This window comes from Carya illinoinensis, chromosome 6 (genome assembly GCF_018687715.1).
Source record: "Carya illinoinensis cultivar Pawnee chromosome 6, C.illinoinensisPawnee_v1, whole genome shotgun sequence".
NCBI lineage: Eukaryota > Viridiplantae > Streptophyta > Magnoliopsida > Fagales > Juglandaceae > Carya > Carya illinoinensis.
Window position 1 is genome coordinate 6,865,984 of NC_056757.1, and position 22,502 is coordinate 6,888,485.

At 31.9% G+C, this 22,502-nt stretch overlaps 2 protein-coding genes and 1 long non-coding RNA gene across 10 annotated transcripts; 2 read left to right on the plus strand and 1 right to left on the minus strand.

The window, feature by feature from the left end:
- Positions 1-5,335: 5,335 nt before the first annotated feature.
- Positions 5,336-9,799, minus strand: LOC122314239 (dnAJ-like protein slr0093). 7 transcript variants are annotated; one of them, XR_006243656.1, is made up of 7 exons: positions 9,482-9,799; positions 8,165-8,242; positions 7,961-8,036; positions 7,065-7,138; positions 6,871-6,919; positions 6,456-6,553; positions 5,336-5,640 (listed from the first exon to the last, which is right to left on the minus strand). XR_006243656.1 is itself a non-coding variant. In XM_043129711.1 (6 exons), exons 1-6 carry the CDS (start codon positions 9,509-9,511, stop codon positions 6,534-6,536), a joined length of 327 nt encoding a protein of 108 aa, XP_042985645.1. In that variant the 5' UTR covers positions 9,512-9,799; the 3' UTR covers positions 5,336-6,533. The 7 variants fall into 7 exon arrangements, 6 of the variants coding, with proteins under 6 accessions (XP_042985645.1, XP_042985646.1, XP_042985644.1 ...); XM_043129711.1 differs by having other exon boundaries at positions 5,336-6,553; XM_043129712.1 differs by lacking the exon at positions 6,456-6,553 and having other exon boundaries at positions 9,482-9,796.
- A 1,570-nt stretch (positions 9,800-11,369) lies between these two features.
- On the plus strand, positions 11,370-12,822 carry LOC122312436. Its single transcript, XR_006243185.1, has 2 exons — positions 11,370-11,486; positions 12,522-12,822. It is a non-coding gene; the product is annotated as an uncharacterized LOC122312436 (long non-coding RNA).
- A 4,054-nt stretch (positions 12,823-16,876) lies between these two features.
- Positions 16,877-21,728, plus strand: LOC122313045 (8-hydroxygeraniol oxidoreductase-like). Of its 2 annotated transcripts, XM_043127749.1 has the most exons (8): positions 16,878-17,058; positions 18,749-18,806; positions 19,404-19,546; positions 20,046-20,083; positions 20,267-20,669; positions 20,778-21,017; positions 21,126-21,284; positions 21,467-21,728. In XM_043127749.1, exons 2-8 carry the CDS (start codon positions 18,770-18,772, stop codon positions 21,575-21,577), a joined length of 1,131 nt encoding a protein of 376 aa, XP_042983683.1. In that variant the 5' UTR covers positions 16,878-17,058; positions 18,749-18,769; the 3' UTR covers positions 21,578-21,728. The 2 variants fall into 2 exon arrangements, with proteins under 2 accessions (XP_042983684.1, XP_042983683.1); XM_043127750.1 differs by lacking the exon at positions 21,126-21,284 and having other exon boundaries at positions 16,877-17,058.
- Positions 21,729-22,502: the final 774 nt, after the last annotated feature.

A 22,502-nucleotide genomic window follows, 5' to 3' on the forward strand; every position in this document is an offset into this window, starting at 1 on the left:
GAAGGAAAAGCGGAAACAGGTACTGATCTATGATACTTACGGTCCAAATATACGCATAGAAGATTGGTTTTATAAGTTCTTAGGGCATTCCATATATTACATGCACGGGTTACTTGTTCTTTGTTAGAGGGATGGAGGAGATACTTTGTTGCCGGATATGCGCAGGAATTTATTTAGCCCGTTGGAAAAAGATATTTGTGATGTCGGGTTGTCGCAGGTATATCCTGGGTTCAAAATTCAGTGGTTTATTTTTTTTTCTCTAGCTTATTTGTGAGAAAAATAACTTGAAAGGGTTGTATTATATTTTTACGTTTGTTATGTTATGACCAGCTTGGTGAAGACAACTCAATTGTTGAAAAATGTAGACGGCAGTGCCAAGAATCAATGATCGCGAGTCAAGAAATAGTAATATCCTAGTTCTTTTTTAGCGAGAACTGTCATATTGACATTATACTAATAAAACTGCTATTACTCCTTGTAGATGTTTTTTGGGTTGGATGGATCACAACCGGCTGATGGGTCACAAGATCTAGATGGTCAGTGACTGGGCAGAAATTATTGGTAATGTGGTTATTTTGAGTATTTGCCACATCCATACTTTGGTAATCTTGTTGATATTGGAATGAATAGTCATATAAAAGTCTAACCAGTTTTTGGGTTTCAACTTCACTAAAATACAAAATCGCATGGTGTTGATACTCTCGTAATCTTGGTATTAGACTGGTGGAATTATTAGATGCAAGAAATTTTTGAAGTTGCTTGGCCTAATTACTTTGTGGCCACACAGGAGCTATGAATGCACTAATTTAAATGAAATTAAATTATACACACAATTGTCGAAATTATATCACCAATGCTGGGTTTCCAGTAAAAAAGAATACAATATTTTACTTTCACTCACTTTGTAATTTATCTAACAAAAATATTCGGATTCTTTTGTGTAGGTACTGATTATTGCATCCCCTTTAGCATGCTGACCAATGCTGGATCCGAGCAACCTAACTTCAAACTACTGTATTTAGTGTGCGTACCTGCTAGCAAATGTTGGATGTATTTAGTGTAGACGTGAGGTCGGGAAGGAATTGAGTGAATGATTGGGTTTCGAGAACCTTTGTATTTTTGTAATGCAGGATGCACATAACGTACGTGATGGCCCTGTAAGTTGGTGTTTTCCAGCCATAGGATTAACCAAAACTGAATGAAAAAGGAGATTAGATTCAGTGGTTGATATTAAATTCCCACGACAACATCATCCGGCTTGCATTGTATCATTCAGTAATACAAGTTTACTCCTACTTTGACATATTACAAAAACATCCATCCCATTAATCATTTCCATTCCAACACTAAATGGATGACAAAAAATCAATGGGCATGGATTGAGTAGACGGGTCAGCTGCAAGCATTTCCAGGAGGTTCACAAGTTTCAGTAATATATAGACAACATTATATATACAGAAGCGACTAAATTCTAACACTAAACTAGAAATTACTTATGCACTAAACTGATATTACTTATGCAGCACCAAATAATATGCTACAACAAATGCTAAAGCCCAAAACCCACGGAGTAATGTGCGTGAACGTCTCATTTCTGCTTCACGTACAACAGCCACCAACTCCTTCAGTAACTCCTCATTTCTATTAGATAGTATGACCTCGAATTCGTCTACTTTTTTACGCAAATCAAGAATGATCTTTTCAATGTCGACCAGTTTTTTCTTCAGCTCCTTCTCCCTGCTGGAAAATTCAGTGTGGGTTTCACTTGGGTCCGACAATGGGTATTCATCGCCCTCTACCCACTTGAAATACTTACAATATGGTAATCCCTGTGATTTTATACACATTTTAAAGAAAAATGTTAGATGAACTAAAAAATAATAATAAGCGGAAAAATATTTATTTAGTTACCTCTTTGTTGTACTTTGGACAACCTAAGAAGGGTTGTCCTGAATTATGCTGAGTATTTGAGTATCTCAGTTGGGCTTCAATCTCACAGAAGCATAATGGATGACCCCTCTTTTGTTTGGCAAAAGAGGAAGAAGATGTCGTCATCGATGATGACATATTCTCAGACTTTTAACAACGATGCCAGAGCTCTAGTAGAGATCAAACCAGGGCAATCAGCAGATGTTGTAAATCCCGATTATGAACTTCGGAAACTTAGGCTCAGTTTTGAGGCATGGAAAAAAAAAATACAAAATTAGGTTACGGGAGACAAAGGCAAAGCTTCATAAACTGATGTTCCCATAATGTGAGAGGCGGTGAAGGCATTTGAAGGGAGAGAGATTGTATTTCCTAGTCATTTCTTATAAGATGACTCTTCTTATATAAGTAAATGGTAAAAACAGTTTGGCCCCATCAAAATTACAATTCATGTTGATAAACAGTCCTGCAAAAATCCAACACATTTGTCTTATATCGTTTATTTTTATAAACTTTCTACCAAACTTAATTCTAAAATGAAACAGTCTTCCTTATCTATATCTCTTGAAGTCCTCAGCAAAAGATGTAACAGATCTCTAGTCAACAAAACTATCACTAATTCAAATGATCAAATCTATGAACTAAATTTATGTTTCTCCAAATATTTGAGACTCAATTTGGTAGGGAAGCATTTTTATATCGAGAGAAACCCAACCGGTTTGCTTTGGGTATTTTCTTATGAATGATAAGTTCAATGAAAAAGCACCAAACTGACACAACACATTCTTCTCCAAGAAAAGATAAAAGAAAAACTAAACTTGTATTGAACTAGTGCTTAGCTGGTAGGAAGAAAGTCCTAACTCAAGGGGAAGATACATATATAAAGTTGATCTACATACATTTTTTTATTTTTTTTTTAGTTGACCTCTACATAATAAACTAGGCATACCTTTATCCTCCAGGTGGATATCAAAAAGAAGTAAGCGACTAAGGATTTTGGAACAGAGATGGGACTGTTCAGTATCACTAAATGCATTTGTAAAGCCTGCTCATAACATTTTCAACTTCATTTTCTGAATGCATTCACTCCAGGGAGATGTTTAAAGCAACTAGATCAGTGTAAGTTGGGTCAACTAGATCAGTGTAAGTTGGGTGGGATTTTTTGCCCTATGACCAGAAAATTGATGAGCAGCACCATCTGAAGGGTTTTGGACCATAATTGGCAGAAGTGAAAATAAACTATTTATTTATTTTCGTACATTTTCCATAAACCAATAGGAAGATTAAATGCAAAGATACTTATCCTTCAATAAAAAAGTCTGAACAGTTTAGCACCAGGAAATTTCTTACAAACACGGATTTTATATAGAGCATTCTATTTTGTGGATTTTCAACATGAAATCAAATTTCACCCAAACGTGAGACCCACTGGGATTTTGTACAGAGACCCAAACGCAAATAACGTGATTTCTAGAATATGAAAACAATACAGACCACACTCAAACGGCATCCTCCAGTTCAACATTTTTGGAACCCACATTTATCAACCATCTACTGGGATTCTCGAAATGCAAAAGAAGATGAAGTTCTAAACAGTAGGAAGAGGAAGCTCTAAACGCGTACCTCAACAATGGACGCTAAGCTTCTGGAATCGACGAAGATGAAAGTGCGAAGGTGCAGGAAATTTCTTCCCTCGCTGCACAATCGGTTTCACACGACCTGGTTTCAGTTTCAAATGGATGTTTTCGCAGCGTGAAGGTGCAGGAAATCCCTGGGTTTCGCAACGTGAAGGTGCAGGAAATTTCAATTGGGTTTCGCTGAACAATCGTTTACAAGGAAATTTCTGGAATCGACGACGAGAGCAGTGTGGAGGCAGCCGTCGTCTAGCCCTAACTTCATCCGGCTTCTGTACGTGAAGGAAGAGGGGAGGCAGAAATCCAGAAAGGGGGGAATCCCAGCTATTTGCACAGAAAGGTCGACGTTGAAACGGAATGCACCGTTTCATTAACACACCACGTGGACGCGTGTACGCAAAGGGTACGCAGCGCCGTGTGCAAATAGCATTTTTGTTTTACTTATCGGTGCGGTTTCGGTTTTAAACCCAAACCGCACCGAGACCTTCAGTTTTCACCTCTAATATAAAGTCAAGTCAGTTTATAGAGTTATTTTTCTAGAATCTCTTTGTGGATTTAAACAATTTGAAGTTGTAGAACATTGCAAATTTTTTGGAAGATCTTGATCTATCCATAGGAATTATATATATAGCTTTATTGTTATCCTAAGCAATTAAGTTATTAATATTGTGACACTGATTGATGCCACCATACGAAATTATGAATTCTGTTTAAAAATAAATATTTTAGGGGCATATACCATATATTCCCAGCCGTGAGGATCTACCCCAGACGAACATTATGAGGGAAAGTAATCCTTGGAATTCTCATATCATTAATTATTCATGGAATACATATATGAAAGATGGACCATTGAATCGGATCATTTTGTTAAAAAATATGCAACAAGAGTTCCTCTGTCCAGATCCAGCCTGCGGCATTAAAAAGTGTACATACATGTGTATACACTTAGGATTTTCGCCTTTGATTTTGTCACGAAATAAATACATAAAATGCATGCCATAATTTTTATCGAGCATCTAATATTTTCCAATAAAATCATACAAATAATAATAAATATTATATGAACTATCTTATATCTACATCTTTCTCAATCTAGACCTTAGTTTCTTACGGTCATTTTCCATTTTCAACTTTCAGGCCTATGACAACACTTTTATATTGTTCAATATCATACCTATGAAACCAAACTTCTGTTGAGTTTGACACTGCTCAAGACTGCTCCAAAGGATGCCACTCCCACCCAATCTGTCAAAACCAAAACTCCGGATGGCACGACACCAGCTCAGTGCTTCCCTGCTTTTGGTCCATGAACTCCTGGAGTACTTTTGTCAACAAGACCTTGAAGCAGCTGATGGTCATTTTAAGTTCTGGCCATTCCAATTCAAAGCTTCTTTGATGTTCTATCAAATGCATTGAAATGAACCTACTTGCATAAACTACTCAAAGCATCCCCTAAATGCAACACATCTTCAAGATTGATTTTTCACTTCAGGGGACAAGATGATATGCTTTGTTCTCAGTTTCAAAGGCTGACTTATACAATAAAAGTTACTGAAGCACTCAAAAGAATAGGACTAATGTATGGTGCGTTCTTAATAATCTAGAGGCCCGACGTTTAGAGTAGATATCACTTGACAACTGTAGAGAAAAACTACCCTGAAACTATGAGAGCAACTGGCTATTGAGTTATTGTAGGTCGCTAAAATTACAAACTAATGATGATAAAAGAAAGCTCTCAATGCATCATATGGTCAAGACCATCACATCTCACATCCACTAGAACCAGCCTTTTAATCGAGAATCATTTACACCATTCATTGCGATCCACAACGATCTAACATTAAAAACTGGATCAGATTCATTTTCCAAGTACATAGAGAAACTGGATGTGAATATTGATGACTCTATTAGCTTTTCTTTAATATTGTAGCTCTGTAACAACATGGATAGAACTATGAGACACTTATATCAGTGTGTCACAGTATTAATTCAGAAGGCAATGTAAAATTGGAAAGTTGATGGCAAGTCCAAAACTCATTTATCACTTAACTCATTGGTTTCTGTCAGCTGTTGTGTCCTGCATTGGTATATAGAAATTATAAGTAGCACGCAATAATGATAAAAATTATAAAAGCTAGTTAAATTAACATTGCCCAGCCAGTTCTGCTGAATCAAAAGTACCAAATCTAAAAGTATTGAAAAAAAAAAAATCAATCCATGATTCTAAAATGGCAGTTGGATAGACTTTGCTGGAAATGATTCAGTATAGGGCATCAGGCTTGAAGTTTGGAAGGAAAGCAACTGACAATGCAAGGGAACGACCTCATGTGGAGAGAGATTGGAAAAAAGAAATTACAAACTGGATAAAGGGATGCCAGGTCTGAAAATGCATAGAAGAGCTCAGAAGAGTGTAATAAACAGAAAAATAGGGCAGTGATTCTTTCATGCTTGTGACGTTGTACCATGAGGCTCTGGAAGAATGAAAGAGGACCACTGTTCAAGTGAAGTATGATGAGAGCTTCACTTCTTTAGAAAATGATAGGGGAGCAAAAGCTAAAAAATTACTTTAGGGAGGTCTAAGATTTAGATTTAGAACACGTCACAGATTGCAGAACAATCCATGTCTAGGAGCTTGACTAACAAAACTTCACCCACAATTGCCTGATGTCCTTTTCCACTATGCTGCAATGTCATTGGCACTCAACTTTAGCCAAAAGGTTAAGAAAGGTATAAGTAGTGGTTAATCACCCATCAACAATGTGATTTGCCATCCTATATGGACCAGAACATGGATGAAATTTAGAAAACAAAAATAGTTAGTTAATGGTATATTAAAAAAATAGAGGTTAGGATGTATAAGTAATGCTTTTAGAGTATTTGAAAAAATCTTGCCTAAAGAATGAAGTCACAGACAAACTAAAAAAGTATCAGCTCAATAGGCTTGCATTCTGTGACCGTCAGTTCTAGCTTTCATTCTGGGACCTTCAGTTCTATGGAGAAACGAAACAATAGTAAGCTGTGATTTGCATTTTCAACATTGTAGTGCAATTATTTTAATTAAAAAATATGTGAAACATGTATTTCTACATTCTTCTTCAGAGTTATAATCTTAATTCTTTACAACTGAAAGAACTGCACACGATAATATTCAGATACTCGACATCACACAAACACAAACACACGCACAAGCAGATAAACAAACATGCATGCAAGCTTTCATAGAGTTATTTATCCTATAATTCAGCAGCACATTTGGCAACTCCATTCATATTAATTAAGGTATACCATATTGGCAAATGACTAATACCAAGCCCATTGCAGGTAAGTATCATTCCTTTAAATCTGGCAAGATATTCCTGCATCGGAAGAGTAGAATACTCCAAATAGTCACTATGCAATATCAGTGATTATTACCAAGATGCTTAGAAATAACCTAACATGTATAAGTTGATATTTTGAGGTGCAAATATATATATGTATATCTTTTTCCCATTTTCTTACCCGCAAAGTATACTTATCAATCTCATAGATTCCAGTTAGATCATAGTCAAGTCGTTTAGCAGGATCACTCAAAACTGCATAAGAAATTAATGGAGGTCACTTTATATAACCTGTAGAATAATATGACTGCATGATATAAAAGCCAAAAAAGTTATAAAAAAACATGTAATGCTGCCTTCCACCAGCAAAAAAAAGTGATGAATTATTGAGGAAAAAAATTCCTATTTTCTTTTTCCTTTTTTCTTTTGTCTTTTTGTAACTTGTAGAAATACATCCATGATACTGAAAGTAAATCTATGGATATTAAACTTTGATTGTAGACAATGAGATGTTGGACAACTCAACATCCTCATCAAAGATCTTGAACTCTAAAAGAATACTAGTCAAGAACCAAGATTGAAAATGTGGGTCACTGCCTTAGCTTTCTTTAAAGAAAAAGCAAAATAAATTCATATGCAACTAGAAATGGAAATGCAGACCTTCTGACTTGTATGCCTAAGTACATGTTTGGCAGCCGATTTTTTTTTTTAATCTACTCCACAGTAAAAGTTTTTTCCCAACTTCTTCCCAAACATAGAAACTTCTTGTCTCAACATATTTTCATTTCTACAATAAAAATATGTTAAAAACCAATTAATTTAAATTTTTTTTAAAAAAATGAATGGGATGGCGACCACACAACAGCCAACCATTCAGTTTTTTAAATGAATTATTTTTAACTTAAATAATAATTATTTAAAAAATATTTCTCATAAATTCATTATTTAAACATATTTTTCATGTGAGACCCACAACTTTCATAAAAACCTATTAAACTCTCATCTACTTCATTTCTTCACAATTCATCAAAAACTTCCCAAGTTTTTGCATCCAAACATCGCCCAAGTGATTATTACCTTTGTAAGCCGCATTGATCTCTTGGAACTTTACAGTAGCAGCACTGTCACCCTTGTGCTTATCAGGATGCCATTTCTATATGGTCCACAGAATCATGTAGATTTCTCAGTCGATGTCCCATTGATTTTAAGGACAAGAACTTTTGACAATGAAGCAATGGAAAAAACACCATTCAAGGAGCTATAAGAAGAGAGATGACTAACCAGCGCAAGCCTTAGGTAATTTAATCTGATATTTTCCTCAGTTGCATCATAATCAACCTCCAAAACTTTGTAGTAGTCCTTCAAATAAATAAAGAGCTACATGAGATATATATTATACACACACACATACTACTTCTAGTGCTTGGGGTAGTTCTACAAACCAAAACTTTGGGAAACAACTAATGTGAAGTTGTGTCACAAACAAGTCATGTGAAGTTGTATACATTTCTTAAGGAAAATGAAGTGCACAACTGAACTAAGAGTCATGTTGAGTAATATTCAAAGAGAAGTCAGTTAAGAAAACATCAATTGCTGAATGTTCAATGATAATTAGCTCCATTGAGCTCCTGGCCCAGGATTTAGCCTTGACCTTCACCAAGAAGGTTACTTACTGTATCCTTGACCGCATAATTTAAATCGCTAAACCACTCCAACCTGCTTTAATGCTTTTCTAAAAGGACAAAGTATGTCACCCTTCACACTTGGGGGGAAAAATTGTATGGTAGAACGTCTATAAAAACAGCACCCTTGATTGAAAGTACCTTGGGAAGAAAAACAATCAATCTGGTAATTGAAGTAAGGCGGGCCATCTCAGTCTAGTTCCATCAGCCCGTTTGTAAATGCTCTTCAGTATAGCTTGTTAAATACCACTTGATAGTTCATCAAAACAGAGATAGAGTATATTCCACTTTCCATTTTAGTTTCCAGCTATAAAAATCCACAGAAACAAATAACTACAGCTTTTACCCATTTGAGGCAAAAATTTCACCTAGTGTTCGATTTGCTCATGTCCTAAAAAGTTTGTAGAACGCACAGTGGGAATTTGGACAGATTCATTCGAGTTGCACATTCTTCATCTGAGATAATCCAGCCATATCTGGCACTGTACATTTTCGACAATTATTGAATCCATAGCGTTTTCCTTTTTTTTTTTTTTTTTTTTGTTTCCAAATTGAGTGTTGATGAGCGGAGTAGTCATGTAAACTGCAAATTGGTCTCACTCTTTTTTCCCATGTGCATCAACTAACCCAACTAAATCCTATCGAATGTCTACAAAAGTCATCTATTCCACGTTTATACCGAAACTGTAATAAACCCAACTCGGTAATAGACAGAAGACATTGAAACAAAAACCATTTGGTTGGTTACTCAGAAAGCTGTAGAAATGAAGAAAAAACACATACACAAACACACGTACTGAATATTCAGCGACCGAAATCTCTCTTTCTTCATCTGTCTTATCTTTTCTAAACTACCAAACAGAGCAACAACAAAAATAACAAAAAAAAAAAAAAAATTCCCAGAAAATTTTGATACCTTTTGGATAGAATTATGATTGCCTTCCATCTGCTGGGTTTGTACGTGAAGATTTGTCAATCAATTTCATTTGAGAAGTGAGAAAGCACTCAGCTTGAATTAGCTGAAGATATAAATACTCTTCGGAAATGAATTGAAATTAATTTGAATAAATTTGGAAAGAAAAATAGTTTGGGCTTTTTGTGGTGGAATTTTGATGGGGGAAAAAAGAGACGAGTGGAGCTTTGAATGCCACAATTCCTATGAGATTCTGTCCCTTTCTTCTTCCACGACTTCGCCTTTCTTTTCAAAAAATTCTTTGTATTCAGAAATATTTCAGTTTTCTTTTTAAATTCTTTGATTTTGTCAAGCCCTCATAAAAAATAAATAAATAAAACAAAGTAGTTTCTTGGAGGGAAAAAAAATAAAATAAAAATATCAACAAAATCAGATAAACAGCTTTTCCTTAACGCAAGAATAGTGGAGAATAAAAGGAATAAAAACAGCCTGCAAAAATTAGCATTATTTATAGATAATTCTTTAGTGTACATAAAAGTTTATACAAAAAAAAAAAAGAAAAATTACACGCTTTTACAGTGTAATTTGATCTATTAAATTATAAATAAAATTATTATAAAATTAATCTAATGTATTATATTAAAAATTATTATAAAATACATCAGACGTATTATTATCTTCAAAAAAATTACACCCTTTTACAGTTTAATTTGCATTATATATATAGTCACCGTTGTGTACTAAGAAGTATTTCATATTGTAATTAACTTATAATATATGTTTCAGATTGAAGTTGTAATATCTATTATTAATGAATGCAATATATTTTATCTAAAAGATAAAAAAGAGTATGGAATTAGATTTCTTGGATGATGATATAACTTCTTCTTTTTTCTTGAGAAAGGTCGTTTTAAGCTTTTAAGTTATTATACTTTTGTAAATTTTTCATGAGCTATAAAATAATTAAATTTTTATTTTTATTACATTATACAATCTATTATCTATACATCATTTCATGTCTAATATAACAATATATTCTCTCTTTTATTATACTGAGATAATAATAAATGGGCTTGAATTGATTGTACGAATTGAGTTGGAGTGGTAAAATATTTTGGGCTTATTTGGGAAACATTTATCGTTATATCTCTTCTCATAATATTTCAAAAAATTTCATAATTTTATTATTAAATATTATTTAAATACAAATATTATTTAATTTTTTTATCTAATAATCACCTAATTATTATAGTTTTTTCAAATTTATAAATAAAACACAAAAATCCATACGGCTTTTTTAAATTTTAAAATAAAATTATATTAAAATTTCATATTTTAATAATATTTTTATATAACTTTTTCTCTCTTTTTCCAAAACCCAATCAAGCATCCTAACTCAAATTATTTCACTATTATTTATAAAGATAATATTAGAGTGACTACCACATGTGCCCACAAAATCTGCACACTAATACAAATATGTTTTTTTTTCTTTAATCATTTTTTAAACATCCTTAACTATTAAAAACAAATTAAAAAAACAAATTAAGTAAATACATTTGATAGATATATTTGATAGTTATACCATAATTTTTTTATTTATAAATTTCACATCTCATCTCATAACGTGAATTCATTGATTCTTATATTAAAATTTGCCAACTCTAGCTTACAAGTTACGTCGATGAAAGATGCTTTTCCTCGGAGTGCAACTTTAGAGGTAGCATTTTAAAAGGTTGAATAAGACCATAATTTGAAGCCAATGTTTTGGGACATGATTTTTAAGAAACGTTGTCAGCGGTGGCTAGAATCATGTGATGCATTTGACTATAGACAAAAGTGGAAAAATAAATATTAAGAGCAGCCACTACTCCAAAACCCCCCACCCCATGTTGACATCGTCTCCCCCACCCAATGTCGCCATCCTCTCCCCTACCCGCAACCCACATCGCCATCCTCTCCCCCACCCATCATCGCCATCGTCTTCTTCTCTCCGATTTCGATACCGGTAAGCATTTTTCTCAAACTGCTCACATACTCTCTGTTATTACTTATTCACACTCAGATTTTCATCACTCACGCGCACACACTTCAATTTCGTTCATATACAAATAGATTTGATATTCTTAGGGTTTGTAGTCGATCTAAAATTTAAAATTTTACTCCAAATTAGTGAAAGTGGATCTCAGGATCTAGGTTCGTAGGCGATCTATACTTTCTAATTTGGTCTTTTGGAGTATTTACCACCATTTCTGTCCTATGGAATATTCTTTGCAGTAGAAAAATCGTAATATTTTAAGGATGTTAATTAGTTTATCCATTTAGATTGTCAAGAAAAATTATGAATTCAGAATTTAAAGATCAAGAAGTTGCTGCATAAACAAAAAAATTGCCATTGGCCTTTCTATGAAACCACTCCTTATAGCTTTGCCTTGTGGGCATGAGAATGCTTCTCTTTTAATTATCTCATAACTTGTTTTCGGTGGTCAACGTGTGTATTGTGTATTACTTCTGAAATCTTTTATTATAATGTAGATATGTTTGCTTGGAGAGTTTTGAAATTTTTTATTACTAACTAACAACCAACTCCCCCAAAAATTGAAGTATATAAAGTATTTATTATCACACCCAAAAGCTCAAATAGATCACAATCATCTTCAACAGTTCCATTTTTTCAGTCCAAGTGAAATTCAACATGAGAAGCCAAGCCATCAAGGTTTGGTCACAACTATTTTGCTTTCATACATTGTTTTTTATTCGTAATTTGATGATGTTGTTGATCTCACAACTTTTTGAATAGTACTTGATGAATTGAATTACTAGAAGTTAATGTTAGTTTGAATTTGTTTGATCATTTGTTAATAATGTTATGGGGTCATTTTAGAGGCTATTCTGGTTGTCATTTTGGTCAATAATTTTATACCCACTTTTCTTAATAACCACAAACATTTATAAACTTCTGCTTAAAAAGTTTTTCCCTTGTATATGATTTCTTTCATATAGAAGATATTATCTTTATTTGAAACGTGATGGATCTTCATAGATAATTCGAATTCTGGATAGACAATGGATTCATACATGGAACAAGGTACACAACATTAGGCTCCTCAATTCCAAGTACATTGGTGGGGATGAATTCCAACATGGATTATTTTGGTGATAGACGGACTACTCTCTCTTTAGTGAAGTATCATTGGTGGAGATGTCATATATATATATATATATATATATTTTGTAGAGATGACTATTTTTAGTGCATATTGTCTCCATAAACATGTAGCTATTGTAAATTCCAGACATTGTTGTTCTTGAGTATTTCAATGCTTTATTGAGCAAGTTTGATCTAGATTTGTTGTAATGAAACTACACTGTCATTTAAAGATCAATGACATTACTTTTCAAGTTTCAATTTTCAAGTTTGATCCATATAAGTTCTTTTGTTATTTATTAGACTTTCAGAAGATCAACATGTGGCTTTTCACCATGCAATATTTTACATCAACCTCTGAAATAGCATCAGAACAATGAGTTTAAAATCATGTATGCTCACAGAAGATGGGGGCAGGCAGTACGCTCACATGGGTGCTCACATGGGTGCCCTCCCCTCTTCATTACAAAAATAAGTCTAAAAAAAAGCAGTTTAAATTCTCTACCCTTTGCTTATTCCATTTGCAAGCAACATAAAAATATTGAAAAGAACAACTAATTTAGATGTCAATAGAGAACAAATTGGATTTCTATACAAATGTAACCTGCAACTATAAAGGCAAGAATTATGTTGTACTTGTAGAGTGAATGTTTTCTTTCTTATTATTTAGCCGAGTGGAGGGAAGTAGGTGAAATATTTATAATTAACATATATAGATGGATCAACAAAGAATGACAATGCTCAATAAGTAAAATTAAAAACCTGAAAATTAATCTAAAATGAAAACAACTTCATATAAAATCCTAAACAAAGTACCCATGACATGAAAATTACAATCTTGTTCACATTTTTTTCTCATAATTTCCCAAAATAAAATCCTAAACAAAATACCTATGTCATTGAAATTACTATAAATAAATTGACACTCAAGTTTTCACAACATGAGGTGGGATGTTGGGACAATAATTGCTATATTATTTTCACAATTTCTCATTTTTTTTATTTTTTATTTTATTTTTTACGAAGAATCAGCAGACAATTAACTAATTTGTTTAGTGTATTGGTAGATATTTACATTAATACTTTAGTAATTTCAGTTGGAGTTCTTTTCCTACTAACTTACGATCTCGTCTTTATTTTTGGTATTTGATTTAGAATGTGAAATATTAGGTATTTTGATTCACAAACAAATTAGGTTATTGAAGTGATGAACTTATCGTGTCATTTAGTTTAGAATGTGAAAGTCATTAGTTGAACAATTAATAAATTTACAAATTCATTTTAATGCTAGTAATGTTACATACAGTTGTAAAGTACGTAAGCATCATTCAGTTATTTTTAAAAAAAGTAAAATTCACTATTAAAAAATTAATTTCTTTTCATATAAATTTTGTATTTATTCATTTTTATAAAATAATTATACCGTATTTGCACATTCACGACTACAACTTTTATTTCTCCAACTTTTTTTTGGTTGGTTTGTACAAATTAGCTTTAACGTGTACACTTTTGGGCCGTGTTGTATTGTCTACTGTTTAGTTATGTTATACAATATTTATTTAATTTGCAGTTCTCAATGTGTATGCCATTTGTTGAATGAGAAAAAATATCATTTTAAAATAAATATTTTAATCATTTTAAAAAATTTTAAAGATAAAATTACCTATACTTATATTATAATCTCTAAATAAAAACTGTACGTAGCATTTGTTTTTATTTATTTATTTTTTAATTGTCTTAAAAATAAATGAGGTGCCATGTGAAAACGGTGCAAACCCGAGGTAGTGCTCAAAATCATTAATATCCATAAATAAATAATTATCATAATTATTCATTGGTTGCCATTGACCAGGCGTGGAAAGGGGGAGGGGCTTCTATCATTTAATATTCAATGGTTGCCCCATTGACAACAAGTAGTGATCCGGATTGGACCAGCTAGCGGCTTCTATTTAATAGCCAGCCAGAAAAGGCTTTCGCCATTAATTATTATTATTAAAAATACTTTAATTACAAAAAAATTAAATAAAAATAATATAATTTTATAAAATTTATTAAATTATAAAATTATTTTTATCATAAAATATATCTAATTAATTAAAGAAAGTCAAAGAAACACTTTTGTGTAATTCCTAATAAATGTAGAGTTTTCAAATGTCAAATTAGACATCTTGTATTGAGTTACAGCCACCGTTCAAGCAAATGGCAACTGTATGCAAGTGGCCGCAAGATAGCTGTGGCTAGGAGAGACAACTATTTTATAGCTGCTGCTGGCTGCTACATTATTGGCATCCGAGTGTGAGAAAATTGTTTCAAACACTGCGGGCTTTGCCTTGCGCACGTTTCCTTCTTTCTTGGCCAGCCTATACTCTATATTATATATATATATATATAGAAATATTATTATGCAAATTTCAACTATACCGTTTATTTTAATATATTGATTTGTAGTGTAAAGTGATTTATTAAAAAATTTAATTATTTAATTTAAAATATCAATATATAATAGTAGCATGAACTTAAAATTTTTATTTTTATTTTTATATTTTCATATTTTTATTTTATTTTAAATATATAATTTTATTTTTTCAATTAATGCCGTGGCACTGAGATAAAATAAACGGTACAGGCATTGCTGCATTACAGTTATTTTTGCGTACTCCCTGCGCACTCCACTGATATGATTGGTTGGATTAATTATTTTTTAATATCCAACCAATCATATCACTGGAGTGCACAAAAGAGTGCATAAAAAGGACTGTACATAGAATTTTTGATATATAAATAGAAAAAAACTAAAGTCATTGGGATGGGTCTCGATGATGGGTATTGATATAGATATATATATTTTTTGTGATAATTAAGAAAGTGTTTTTCAATAATATTATATTTAAAAAAAATATTTAAGGATATAAAAATAATAATAAAAAAATAAAAATAAAATAAAAAAGTCAAATGACCTTAATCCATCCTCGGACTATACTTTCAGTACGTGTAACATGACTCTTATATATATGGACAATGTTACTTGGACCTAGAGAATGGGTCGATAAGTGTCCTCGTTTTTTTTATAAATGAGTTGAGATTAAAGTTGAAAATTAAATAAAATATTATTATAATATTATTTTTATATTATGATTAGAAAAAATTGAATTTTTTATTTTATTTTGTGTGAAAATTTAAAAAAATTGTAATGAATAGATAAGATGAGATAAAAGTTTTGTGAAAGTGAATGAGACCTGATCAACTTAATTATTTATTTATATTTTATTTTTAACTATTGTTTATACATCTTCAATTTTTTTTAAAAAAATATTAATTGATTAATTCTTTAATTATTAAGTAAAAAATATAAAGGATAATGCTTTATCCGCATAGAAAAGCCACTGATAGCAGCCACCAATTCCATTTTTTTAATGATAAAAAATATTTTTAAATAATGGTATGAATTTTTTTTAAAAATATTTAAAAATATAAAATAATTGTATGAAAAATTGAAAAAAAAAAAGCCTCTCCAATGCCTACCATTAGGGATGCAAAAAATAATAATAAACCTATAAATGGGACCGGACTGGGTTGATCTGGTCTCGAGTTGTATCGATTTTATTTTTCTTAAAACTTGTTAAAATCGATTCATTTTAAATTTTTCTTTTTTTAAAATCAAACTGGACAGGTTGATATATGTATTTTTAATTTTTTTTATATTGTATATTATATATAATATATGATTATATATAAAATAGTTTTGTATTATATAGTAAATTATTAATTAATATAATAAATATAATATTAAATTTTAAAATCTTGTATTATTAGAATTTATTGTATTAGTAATTATATTAATATTATATCACTATATATTATAATATATAACTATAATATTATATACCATAATATTATATATCATATTATATACCATAATATACTATATTATATATATATATTATATTATATAATATAATATATTAAAATTAGAAAACTGAACTTAACTAGACTTTAAATCAGTAAAATTAAAAGTATCAATTTAAAAATATAATCGATACGTAATGGATTTTGACAAATATAAAATCATACATCTCATTTAAATTTTATCTAAAATCAAACCGGACGGAACGATTACACCACTAGCTACCTTACCATGTGGGCCCGTATCTGTGGCTGTCCAAAAAGAAAATACGATTGACCAAGATTATCCGCCAGTGGTTACAACTACCGGTTATTTTCCTATAAATAGATGTCGATCCAGCTTTCCTTTCCAACTTCATTTTCCCATTTTTCTTTCTTCGCATAATCTCTCTCTGTTTCTGAACCTTTACTCGGTTAGTACTACTCTCTGCAAGGCTCAAAACCAGCTCGCCTTCAGTACGTCGCACAGAGCGCACTGAGCCCGCGGCCGCATCTGTCATTCCGTTTTTCTTCCTCCATCAAACTCAAGGTAGATCATTGAATGCGTTGTATACGTCTCTACTTGATTTTTTGAGATTTTGGACCTGATCTTGATTGGATTGTTGATTTTAATCTCTCTGTTTTCCCATTTCTTTCTTCTTCTTTTTGGTGAATTGATGATCTTCGATCGAAATAATTCATTCATAGTTGGTGGGTCTCATTTGTCGGAAATTGAAGCCATGGAAGTGTACTGGATTTTGTTGGAGTTTGTACCTCGGAAAGGCGGCCACATCCTCCGTCCATTACTTTTTTAAAATTCAGTACGACTCTCAAACGTAACATAAACATGTCTGATCGACCCGGTTTAGTTTGATTTTATATAAATTTTGAGATAAAATCGATATATACTGATTTTATATTTTTAAGAATTAATCTCAAAATCGATTATTTTCAGTTTGGATCAATTATTCTCATAAATCAGTATTTTTTATTTTAATTAAATGTCAATGTAATTATATATTATATATATATATATTTAAAATTCAAATCTTATATTATAAATTATAATATGAAATTATTTCATATATAATTATATATATTATATATAAAAATTATACATACATATATAAAATATTTTATATAATATTAAAAATTAATTTATATATATATATATACATATATTTTATAAACCAGTTCAATCCTATCCAGTTCGGTGCCAAAAAGTCAAGAATCGATTTCGAACTGGATTTAACCGATTTCTAAAATGTAAGAATCAATTCTAGACTGAATCAATTCAAAACTGAGCCAATCAGTCTGGTTCGAGCCGGTTTTCTGATTTTTCAATTTAAACTTTCACCCATAATATATTATTATTATTATTATTATTATTATTATTATTATTATTATTAATGATTAAGAAAGTATATAGTAAATTTGTATTTATATTTTATTTTTTTAATGGTTAATAACATTTAAAAGATACTTAAAAAAAAAAAAACATTTGCACTTACGTACATATTTAGGGTGCATCTTAAAATTGTCCTTTTTTTTTTAAACTACTTTATGTCTAGTTTAATTTTTTTCAAATACAATAAAGTTTAGTGAAGATTGATCCTATATATATTGTTTCTTTCGTACGTTAATGTCATGCATATAATAATAATAATAATTACTATGTTGACCCTACCGAATCATGCAAATGGCAGCGTTGCGTTACTCTTTTATGATTTTGGCATGCATTTATTTTATAATTTTGGTATGTACCTAGACTTTTGATTTCATAATGGTGACCCTAAAGTGCTGGAGGAGTTACATCAGCCTTTCTAGTGATAGGCCAAATTCAAAAGGTGTTATGGAAAATGAGAGGCTGTGTCGAGACGTTTTTTCGATTGTTTTTTTATTTTTTATTTTTTATTGTCTTTTTTTATTTTTATTGATTAAGTAAATATTTTTAAATGATGTTATGATTTTTAAAATATATATATATATATATATATGAGAATATAAAAAAAAAATGCATAAAATAAAAGTGAATTACACTTATCGGGACACATTCTCGGGTGTGTCGGTGACTCTAGCATCATCTAGATATTATTGTTTAAACACCCAATTCAAAAATTGACAATTGATCATTGTGCCTAAATCATGCAATTGGCTGTAGGCTTGTAGTAGACACTTGTTCTCCAAATTAATCCTTACAATCATCTTCTTTAATTTAATCGAATTTGATCTATTGATAGGTCTATTTGGATTATCAGACAATGTCGAAGAGCCACTCACATATCATTACTTGCAAAGGTATGCCTAATATCAATCTAAGTAGAAATTCCAAAAGATTGGGATCACCTATAAATTAATAATTATTTGTTGTATCCAAAACCGTAAAACACACCAATAAGATAGAGATAATATTTTAAATGGTTAAGCAATTATTTACATCTATTGAAATAAAATTTATTATATTTGTATAAGATTATAAACACTCGATATAATCTCTCATTTGCCGAATTTACATACCAGTACTCTCCTAAATATCAGCCAATATTATCGACAAATGGAAACCTGTAGCAGCCATGTGCAACCTCAAATTGGACAGTAGAGAAGGCTGCTTTACAAATCAGCAGCCATTTTAGACTTCACGCTTGGGTTCACACTTGGTGGTTTTCAACATTGTTGATATGACATATTTTAATTAATTTCATGTGCCTATTATTTCATTAGATTGTCGTTTAAATTGTGTCACACGTGACATCAGTAAGTATGATTGAGATTTAACTTAAGATTAACGAATATGATCTCTCGCTCAAATTGCGCGCTACGATATCTCTCGGATCCGCGGGCCTAGAGGCTAGATCTCTTTCACTCCAAATTTTCATCATCGTTTAATTGTGGCAGCGGCGGTGTATTGGGGAGTCGGGGAACCGGTGAGGCTGGAAGAGATAGAGGTGGACCCTCCAAAAACATCCGAAGTTCGCGTGAAAGTACTGTGTGCTAGTATTTGCCACACCGACATCTTGTTCGCCAAAGGGATTCCAATTGTCGGTATCCCTTCTTTCTTGCTGAGTAATTTATGTTTTGTCTACTTCTGTCCCTGCATGTATGTATCCTATAATTTTCCCATTTTTACTACTCATAAGTCGAATATATAAATATACCAATTATTATAGAATAAAAAAAAGTCAAAATACTAATATTTTTTCTATACTGATAGCCGATGATGATGAACGTTTTCACATTAATAGTATATTGAATATCATTAAATATATATTTTTTTAACTCCCTTCTTAAAATCTTTGTTTTCTTAGTAAAAATTAAAAATAAAAATAAAAATATTTTATATTTCATAAAAATAAATTGACAAAATAACGTGACTTAGATAATAAAATTAACTATTTTTATTATAAAATAAATTCAAGAACCAAGATATCACATGAAACTACATGGATTTGTGAGTTTATTTTTTGATCTCCTTTTGTCAAGAAAAAAAGAAATTCCTTTGGGCAAAAGCGTTTGACGTTGTTCCTTGTTGTTCTGCAGCCTATTTTCCCTCGAGTTTTAGGACATGAAGGTGTTGGGTAAGTCTGCGTTTTAACTTCATTGCCAATTACTGCGACAAACAAATTGAATAAACTGCCTTTAATTGATCTTCTAGCACTTTCTTCTTTTTCTTGAAGTAAAAAGTCACTAGATCTCATCCACTTAGAATCCCCCACTTTCATTCAGAATAAACTTTTGTATCATCTGAATGCTGCATGCAGCGTGGTAGAGAGTGTTGGCGAGGAAGTAGCAGATCTCAAAGAAGGAGATCTTGTCATTCCAACCTACATCGGAGAGTGCAAAGACTGTGAGAATTGTTTGTCAGGGAAGACCAACTTATGCCTCAAATTCCCACTACCCATGAGTGGTCTGATGCGCGACGACACTTCGAGAATGTCTGTAAGAGGCCAGAAACTGTACCACGCATTTACCTGTTCGACATGGTCAGAGTACACAGTTGTTGATGCTAATTATGTTGTCAAGATTGACCCAACCATACCTCTACCACATGCAAGCTTCTTATCATGTGGATTCTCCACTGGATTTGGGGCTGTATGGAAGGGAGCTGGGGTTGAAAAAGGATCTAGTGTTGCTGTTCTCGGTCTTGGCGCTGTTGGATTAGGGGTATCTACTATCTTACAACTCTTTTATAATTCGGTATAAAAATGAACCGAGATTCATTATTTATTAATGAAGGTGCATGTTTATAAGAGATCGAGTTGTAAATCGCAGGCCATAGAGGGGGCAAGAACACAGGGGGCAACAAAGATAATTGGAATTGACAAAAATGGGAGAAAGAAAAGAAAAGCAGAAGCTTTTGGAATGACAGACTTTATAAACCCTGATGAACATGATCATAAATCTGTCTCGGAGTTGGTGAAAGAATCCACAGGCGGAATGGGTGTGGACTATTGCTTTGAGTGCACAGGGGTGGCACCCTTGGCCAATGAAGCCCTCCTTGCCACAAAAATGGTATATATTACGTCTATTATAAATTCAAGTTTTCATAAATTTAATAAAAAAAATATTTTTATGTTTTTAATTTTTAACCTTTCGTTGATGGTGCTGGTTGGTGAGAAGGGAAAAGGACAGGCAATGGTAATTGGTGCAGGAACTCATGCAAATGTGGAGATCAGTTGCCTTGCCCTCTTGCTAGGTGGGGCTTTGAAGGGTTCCATTTTGGGAGGTCTCAAAGCCAAAACTGACCTACCTGTTATACTCGACAAATGCAAAAACAAGGTGAATTAATTATTATTAACAAAATTTTACTAATTAAATACGCATTTATTTCAAATATATATTTGTTTTTCTTGATAAATAAAACTCATGTAAAACGACAGAAAATAGAGAAAATGGAAAATCTTTAGGAGACTCAAAACATACGGAAAATAAAGTAAATGGTGCTCTGTACTCTACTGCAGGAAATCCAACTTGATGAACTTTTGAGTCACGAAGTTTCACTGCAAGATATAGATAAAGCATTTGAGCTATTGAACAATCCTGATTGTGTGAAGGTCCTTATCAAGCCTTGATTGATCCCATCGACAACAAGATCATCATCATGCTGCAGAGAAATTATTATTATTATTAGAGTTGGGATTCAATGAGTAATATAAGTGTTGTATTAAAAAGAAATTCTGTTACGTTAAGTCATTTTTGTATGCTTTTTACGCATTCTATTAATATGATTGGTCAAATCAATTATTTTATATTAAAAAAAATAATGCAGCCAATCAGATTAGTGGAGTTTACAAAAACTACCTAAAAGTGATTACACATAAATTTTTTGATAAAAAAGTAAATGGAGATTTTTTAATTAAAAAGTAAACGGACGAGATCTCCTTATTATTATTTATAGCACTAAATAATCATGTTATTCATTTCTTCAATGTGGAATTAATTTTTGTATTGGATGTAAGCTATTGAATTCTGTATTTCTCCCCTCATTTGAGTTCCTGCTAGGTCAAATATTCCCTTTAAGGGAATCAGACCAAAACTCATTTTATTAGGGTCCATGAGCTCAGGGGCCACAACCCATCTAGTAGCTGCCAAAATCGCAACCACCAAAGCCATATAAGCGTGGAATTCGAACCCAACCGTCATTAATAATTAATGAAATAACGAATATAGAGATAAATTAATAGTCTTCCAACACGATTCTTGCCCGCAATACTTACCCTCCAACATAGTGCCACTGCTCGCCCACATAGGTGAAATCAGGGCCCTAACAGCCCGCATTCTATCAAGGACTAAAAGGCGTCAAACCCAAAGAAAAGTCTTACCAAATAAGAACAACCGACCCATATAAATAGTGATTGTGGTAGGTACCATAAGAGTGATTAAAAAATACAAAACAAATAGGAAACACACTTTGCTATCAGTGACTTAGGCACCAAAAGTGTTCTTCACCGCACTGAAATACTTTCTATTATTTGGTTGCAATTGCTAAGAACTCTT